This window comes from Sciurus carolinensis, unplaced genomic scaffold (assembly GCF_902686445.1).
Source record: "Sciurus carolinensis unplaced genomic scaffold, mSciCar1.2, whole genome shotgun sequence".
NCBI lineage: Eukaryota > Metazoa > Chordata > Mammalia > Rodentia > Sciuridae > Sciurus > Sciurus carolinensis.
The window spans coordinates 1,113,464-1,122,177 of NW_025920147.1; the positions used below are offsets into that span (position 1 = coordinate 1,113,464).

Sequence of the window (8,714 nt, forward strand, 5' to 3'; positions counted from 1 at the left end):
CAAACAAGAAAGTTACAGTCCATGACAAAAGGCCAGAAAAAAATTCAGTCCAAAGGGACAAACCAGTTTTCAGCATTAAACTCCAGATGGCAGAAACGTTAAAACTATCAGTCAAGAAATTTAATCGTGAGTAATATATTAAATATCTCACACAAGATCAGATGGCGAATGTATGTGAACTCAAAGGATTCAAAAGGAAATGTTAGATTAAGAACACAGTAACATAATAAGGAATGACTTTGTTGGGTTGGATCATCAGTCATCCAAACAGTGACAGGGATGAATAACTGAAGTTGAAGACTGATCAACAAAATTACCCCAACTAAAACACAAGGAAAAATTACAACATAACACCTAAGCATGGTAGTTAAATATTTTAAGAGGAAGTTAAAAATTAAAACACAAGTCGTTGAAATATTAGGAGGAAATGAATGTATCAAAAACATATTTGAAAAAAATCATGAAAAATCTTCCCAAATTGATGGCATATACCAAACCATAGATCCAAAAATCTTACTAAGCAAGATAAATACCAACACACACAGACACACATACATATACACACACACACACACAATTAAATTAGACAATTATTCAAATTGTAGAAAAGATAATTGGCTGATTATTTCATGTATTTCTTGATTTTGTTATATTCCATGCATTTATTTGTCTACTCTTATGCCAATACAAAATGATTATGGTTATTAGATCATTAAAATTAATCTCAAAATCAGGTTGCATATTCCCTCCAACCTTGTTTTTCTTTTGCAAGATAGCTTTGGCTATTCTACATCTTATAATTTTCTCTACACATTCTAGAATCAACTTTCAAAATTCTTCAAAACTGTCCGATAGAGTTGTGCTTGTATGTGCATTCAACCTATAGATAGAATTAGTTAGAACAGGTATCATAACAATATAGTATTGTACAATCCATGAACATTGTATGCACATTTCTCTGTGCCTTAATTTCTCACTAAAATATTTCATTTTTATCATTACAGGGGATTGCAACATGCTTCAAGTTTTTTTCCAATTTAGTTTGTGTCTCCAATGCAGAAGAACTAAAGTAATAGTTATAATAACTTTTGTTACTCTTTTACTTTTTAAAAATGTTATAATCTCTTTTATTTCTATTATAGTTACAAGTCAATAATTTTGCATACCTGGATATTCACTTATTTTAGATTACATCATATTGCTCCATATAAATTTGTCACAATGTATTTCATAATCTGAAGGACCAGTTGTAGGCTTAAGGAGAGGAACTAAAAGAAAAGTTATTGTGGCTTTAGTGTAAGCATGATAGCACATGGCCACTCTTGTCTATACTCTGTAAAGGATTTGTGGAGAGACAGTGATTTTTTGATTTTACAGTTGGAGATAATCTATATGAACTGTGTAAAGAGCAAGTGATTCAGTTTCTGAAATGCCTGAGCCCACATTCCAATGCTAACACTTGCTCACTTGCTGATTCTAAGAAAATGTCTTATTGAGCATAAGTTTCATTATTCACATTGTTTTTCCTAGGAGTGTAATGCAATAATGAATTCATTGACCTCCCAAAAGACATGAATAAGATACAAAAGTAAAAGACTATTGTTGTTTTAGTTAGTTGTGTTTTTATTCTAAGGTTTGTTAAATTATTGCAACTTGCTAAGGATCTATAATTTATCATTTCATGCATGGGAAACAACATTTTACTTTCTACATAAGATCTTTTCAGTGTTTTCATGTTTAAGAGAAGCAAAGATCCTAAATGTCCCTAAGCACTATTCACAGATACACTAGGAATGCTGAATGCAGGTCTGGTTACATAAATTGCAGGCCCCTGTGTAAAATGAAAATATAAGCCCTCTTGTTCAGTATGCAGGTAATGAGTGCATTAAAATACAATTTTTTTTTCTTTCTTCACAGTCTTACTTTGGATGTGTATAAAATTCTTAGCAAGAATTTTACCATTCAACTCGTATAATGTCAGTAAATCAATGTAAATCATTTAACTCGTGTAGAAACATTGAAATAAAAAAATTTCTATTTTGAAACCCACAATTCATATGCATTTTATTCACACCAGAACTGTAGACATACTGCATATAACTATGTTAATCAACTGTTTATATGTCACTTCTGATACATGCACATTCTAACACTTTCCACCTCTAGGCAGCTGATGAGTAAGGAAGGATTAGAACAGAAACCTGAGTTCCAGCACGGCTTCTTCCCAGAGCAGCCGCCACCGCCGCCGCGCTCCTCACAGTTGCATTGCCTGCAGCAGCAACAGAGCCAGGACAAGCCCTGCCCGCCCTTCGCGCCCCTCCCGCACCCGCACCACCACCCTCACCTAGAGCACCAGCAGCCGGGCAGCGGCGGCAGCAACCCATGCCTCCGGTGCAACAGCTGCGCCTCCTCCTCCGGTGCCCCGGCGGCGGGGGCGGGGGTGGGCGATAACCTGTCCCTGTTGCTCAGCACCTCCTCGCCCGGCGACGCCTTCCGGACCCGCACCTCCTCGCCGCTGTCGGACTCTTCGTGCTGCTGCTGCTGCTCGTCGCGCCGGGGTAACCAGCTCAATGTGAGCAAGCTGACGCCGTCCAGCCATGCCAGTGCGCTCCGGCAGCAGTACGCGCAGCAGCCCGTGTCCGCCTCCCAGTACCACCAGTGCCACAGCCTGCAGCCCGCCGCCAGCCCTACGGGCAGCCTCGGTAGCCTGGGCTCCAGGCCCCTGATCGCGCACCACAACCACCATCCGCACTGGGTGCACCACCAACACCACCAGCCCCAGGAGCGCCGCGAGAGCAACCCCTTCACCGAAATAGCCATGAGCAGCTGCAGGTACAACGTGGGCGTCATGCGGCCGCTCAGCAACTTGAGCGTGTCCCGCCGGAACCTGCACGAGATGGACTCGGAGGCGCAGCCCCTGCAGCCCCCTGCGTCTGTCGGAGGAGGTGGCGGCGCATCCTCCCAGTCTGCCGCCGCTGCTGCCGCTGCCTGGTCCTCAGCCCCAGAGATCGTGGTGTCTAAGCGGGAGCACAACAACTCCAACAACCTGGCGCTCTACGGAGCCGGCGGCGGAGGAGGCAGCACTGGAGGAGGAGGCGGCGGCAGCAGTGGGCATGGCAGCAGTAGTGGCACCAAGTCCAGCAAAAAGAAGAACCAGAACATTGGCTACAAGCTGGGCCACCGGCGCGCCCTGTTCGAGAAGCGCAAGCGGCTCAGCGACTACGCGCTTATCTTCTGCATGTTCGGCATTGTGGTCATGGTTATCGAGACCAAGCTGTCGTGGGGCGCCTATGACAAGGCGTTGCTGTATTCCTTAGCTCTGAAATGCCTTATCAGTCTCTCCATGATCGTCCTGCTCGGTCTGATAACCGTGTACCACGCCAGGGAAATACAGTTATTCTTGGGGGACAATGGAGCAGATGACTGGAAAATAGTCATGACTTATGAGCGTATTTTCTTCATCTGCTTGGAAATACTGGTGTGTGCTATTCATCCCATACCTGGAAATTATACGTTCACATGGACAGCCCGGCTTGCCTTCTCCTATGCCCCATCCACAACCACCGCTGATGTGGATATTATTTTATCTATACCAGTGGTCTTAAGACTCTATCTGATTGCCAGAGTCATGCTTTTACATAGCAAACTTTTCACTGATGCCTCCTCTAGAAGCATTGGAGCACTTAATAAGATAAACTTCAATATGCGTTTTATTATGAAGACTTTAATGACTATTTGCCCAGGAACTGTGCTCTTGGTTTTTAGTATCTCATTATGGATAATTGTCACATGTACTGTCCGAGCTTGTGAAAGGTACCATGATCAACAGGATGTTACTAGCAACTTCCTTGGAGCAATGTGGTCAATATCAATAACTTTTCTCTCAATTGGTTATGGTGACATGGTACCCAACACATACTGTGGAAAAGGAATCTGTTTGCTTACTGGAATTATGGGTGTGGGTTGTACAGTCCTGGTGGTAGTTGTGGTGGCAAGAAAGCTAGAACTTACCAAAGCAGAAAAGCACGTGCACAATTTCATGATGGATACTCAGCTGACAAAAAGAGTGAAAAACGCAGCTGCCAATGTACTCAGGGAAACATGGCTAATTTACAAAAATACAAAGCTAGTAAAAAAGATAGATCATACAAAAGTAAGAAAACATCAACAAAAATTCTTGCAAGCTATTCATCAATTAAGAAGTGTAAAAATGGAGCAGAGGAAGCTGAATGACCAAGCAAATACCTTGGTGGATCTGGCAAAAACCCAGAATATCATGTATGACATGATTTCTGACTTAAATGAAAGGAGTGAGGACTTTGAGAAGAGGATCGTTACCCTGGAAACCAAATTAGAGGCTTTGATTGGCAGCATCCACGCCCTCCCTGGGCTCCTCAGCCAGACCATCAGACAGCAGCAGAGAGACTTCATTGAGGCTCAGATGGAGAACTACGACAAGCATGTCGCCTACAACGCTGAGCGGTCCCGGTCCTCGTCCAGGAGGTGGAGGTCCTCCTCTACAGCGCCACCAACTTCATCAGAGAGTAGCTAGAAGAGAATAAGTTAACCACAAAATAAGACTTTTTGCCATCATATGGTCAATATTTTAGCTTTTATTGTAAAGCCCCTATGGTTCTAATCAACGTTATCCGGGTTCTGTTGTCAGAATCCTGGGAACCTGAACACTAAGTTTTAGGCCAAAATGAGTGAAAACTCTTTTTTTTTTTCTTTCAGATGCACAGGGAATGCACCTATTACTGCTATATTGATTGTTCCTCCTGTAATTTCACTAACTTTTTATTCATGCACTTCAAACAAACTTTACTACTACATTATATGACATATAATAAAAAAGTTAATTTCTGCAAAAAAAAAAAAAGAACAGAAACCTTGGGGCCCCTATCCTTCCCTTCCTTTCTGTTACCATGTTCAGTGTAAAAAGATCAACTAATTTATGAAAGTAACACACAAGAAAGGATATGATTAGGGCCTTTGGTTGTTCAAGCTTCTGTAGAATTTGATTTCTTGCTTTCTTCATCTGGTAGAAATTTTCATTTCTTTGAAGAGCGGAGCCAATACAGTCTGCTTTCACTTAGTCATAGATGCATGACTTTTTACTCATCTTGACTTCTTCCACCACCACTCAGCATGAGTCTGCTAAAACTCTGGGCTCCTGGAACATGACAAACATTACATACAAATGGAACAGTCAGAACTGATGGCAGTCATGCACACTGCACTTGTACTCATTTCCGCTGCTTCCAGTATGTTCCACTTACAAACATCACTTACAAAACACACATTTAAAGATAGAATTACAGGCAGGCCTTGCTTCACACAGTTTTGATGTTCTCGTCTTTCAATTAACCACTAATTAATTACATTAGCCCCACAAAACCAGTTCAAATTTTAGTTCCTGTGGCATATTATCTGTGATTGCATAAAATATAGCTTTTGCTATTGGCATTCAGTCCCCAAATCGCTGTGTGCATAACAATTTCCTGATGATCTTTGACCGATTATGTTACACGCTTCTGACAGTGACTGGTCCCTGTACAACTCATATGGCTTTTATTCAGATAACAAAGTGCACTACTGTGTAGGAGCTTGGTCTCTGGTGATACACTAACAAATTGAAAGTAATGCATTATAGATTACCAGCTAGATTTGGGTCTGTCGAATTAAAGCAAAGTTATAAGAAGGATAGAAGGATAACAAGGATAGAAGCAATGCTGGCAAAAAGAAATTGGGCTTAAGGAACTCAGAGATATTTCACAAAACTGAAAGTTCTGTCTATTCTTGATGAGTTATTTATAACAAAAAAGAAAAAAATCTACTTGAATTCTCAATGGTTTTGATGTTTTCAAATTGCAGTACACTGAGTATTACTTTTAGCATTTCTTTTTGGTTTACTACACATTTTTAACTAATGGAAAGGGAGTTTTTAATGTTTTTACAAAAAAAAGTTAAAGGTCACAGAACAATCATAATTTCCCTAAGGATAAATTAAGGTTACTTTGCACAATTTTAGCATGCAGCGTCATTTTTATGGTCATGCACTGCTGTGTGGAGTAAGAACTGTAGAAAAAATTTTGACAAGGTCAAAGCAGAGTATCATACCACAGATAGGGCCCCACTGAGCACAGGATGCTGTGGAACTGCTTCACCAAAGGGCTATTCCCACTGCTGCATGTGTTCCAATTCACTTTTATTAGCATATAAAAAGACAACCCCCCCATGAATCTGACCCTAGTTCCAGTCAGCCTCATTTCCCATTCTCTCTCAATTTACTGTAGTCAGCAACCCAAGCAGCACAATTCCAGCTGTGTCAACCAAGCATTCCTTACAAGGTTGTTAGCAAAGGAATCAAGATGATTGTTTTCAGGCTCTTACCACAGTGTCCTGGCATGAGTATGATCTTATCAAATGTAGCACGTACACTCTATCCTCACCCATTTTACCTCAACTTTTTAACCCTCCAAAAAATTCCTCATGCCTTGAAACTGAACATAGAGCTTTTCTCTCCTTGGAAATTATAGCCAACTTTCCCTGGGTGAAGTGACCACTCCTTCATTTGTATAATGATGTGCCAGAAACAGCCATGATCCCATACAACAATCATCTGTGAACAGCCCACAGATGAGCTGACAGACTTCTACTCTTTATGCAAAACAGAGGTGGGCACAGAACAGTGAAAGTAGCTGAACTCTGTCCTCTACTTTGTGCCAGTCACCAAATTCTACTCACTATGCTGTCAAGTATTTGCTCAAAAAAGAAATAAAGTAGATATATTAGCCTTCTCACTTTAGAGATGAGGAAAATGAAATCCAGATGATTACTAAGTCCCTGGAGTTTACCTGGGTAGACACTGATCTTATTGGATCAGGGGTCCACCCTTATTACCTCATCTTACCTTAATTACTTCCTTACTCCAAATGCAATCACAAGCGGGGTTAGGGCTTCAACATGTAATTTAATTTACTACACCTGAATAGTTTTCCCCTCTTTATTTAATAATAAATATGAAAGAAAATTGTGTGAAGAGACTGTAGAAAAAAAGGGAAGGGAGATAAGGGTGGAATGAACCATGAAGGATCATGTTCAACAGAAAAATAGGACTACTAAAGAAAACAAAAACAAGAAAAGGCCATCTTGAGTTGGAGGAGGAAGACATTTCTAGAATATTAGAAGAGTAGTTACATGGAGAAACAAAACTGTGCCCTCAATTTGGCCATTAGATCATTGAACAATGTCATTGGAGCAATTCAAGTGCATAGAGAAGGTGGAAATTTCATCAAAGATTCAAAGATGGATAATGAGACAATGACATGACAGCAAACTACTTTTTGAAGACATGCATTGTGATGAGGGGAAAGCAGGAAAACCAATGAAGAAAAACAAAATATTGAGGACTTTGATTCAGTCCATTTTCCCTGCTACAGAGGAAATAGAGTGGAACCAAGAGTTGGTGACATGGAGCTGAGTATCCACTGTGTCCCTGTAGTTGAGAAGCAGAGCAAGTTCTATCTTAGTCTCAGCAAAAAGAACCTGGGGTGATGTGACTCTACAGCTTATCATCAGGGCATTGGAGGAGGAATGCCGTGACTGAAGGCCCAGGCCTGCTGAGCTGTCTGAACCATGAAGCTGGATTCTTGACTTCATGACTCATGGGTTTTGAAAATCCAGGGCAAAAGCCAAAGGGCAAAAAACACCAATGAGCCTTTTCCCAAGGGTGCCAACCCAGGACTCCACTTTCCTCTAAAGCAAACAAATAGAACCACTGGACCTGGTCCAAAGAGTTTAGAGCACTCTATCATTTTATTCTGTAAATAAACTCATAAATTATATTTGAATTGGAGAGAGTGAACATTGGAAATTCTTTCTCTTCCTTTTTTCCTCTTTGGATGCTGGAGCTGTAATTGCAGCATTGATGATTATCACACTTCAAAACCTTTGTCCTCCTCCTAACTTTAAGCCTGATAGCTTGAGAACAGACATGCAGCAAGGAAAAATTAAGGTGATTATACAGTTTCTCCTTTCTCAAGATGGTCTCCCAAGGCTACATTTTCCAAATTCACTCATCTAATGGGCACATTGTAACACAATTCCTGATTTCTCAAGTAGAAACTGCACAACCTGGGACATGAGTGGACACACATGTACAGCTTTGGGAAAGCTGAATGTCCAAAAGATAAAACACATGTTTGACATGAGTTCCAGAGAGAAACTAAGAAACCCATTGTCTCAGTCAGCCTGGCCTAATCTAGTCTTTTTTTTTTTTTGCAGTGCTGGGGATTGAACCCAGGGCCTTGTGCTTATGAGGTAAGCACACTACCAACTGAGCTATGTCCCCAGCCTGGCCTGGCCTACTCTAATAAATTATAGTAGAATAAGTGGCTTATGAACAATAGAAATTTATTTTTCATAGTTGTAGAGACTAAAAGTCCAAGGTCAAAGTGCTAGCATAGTTGAATTCAGGTAAAGGTGTTCTGCCTGGTTTATAGAACTGCCTCCTTCTCTCCATGGCCTCATACACTGGAAGGAGAGAGAAAACTCGCTAAGACTTCTTTTATAAAGGCATTAATCCCACTCATGATGGCTTCATCATTGTGACCTATTCTCCACCCACATGTACTACATCCTGGTAGCACATTGTGGTTAAATTTTCAACAAGTAAATTTGGGGGGAATGTAAACATTCAGTTTATAAAACCT

At 40.9% G+C, this 8,714-nt stretch overlaps 1 protein-coding gene across 1 annotated transcript; it reads left to right on the forward strand.

The window, feature by feature from the left end:
* The first annotated feature begins 2,173 nt into the window (after nucleotides 1-2,173).
* On the forward strand, nucleotides 2,174-4,552 carry LOC124974405 (small conductance calcium-activated potassium channel protein 2-like). The gene has a single exon (XM_047537691.1). The coding sequence runs from the start codon at nucleotides 2,174-2,176 to the stop codon at nucleotides 4,550-4,552; it is 2,379 nt and encodes a 792-aa protein (XP_047393647.1).
* Nucleotides 4,553-8,714: the final 4,162 nt, after the last annotated feature.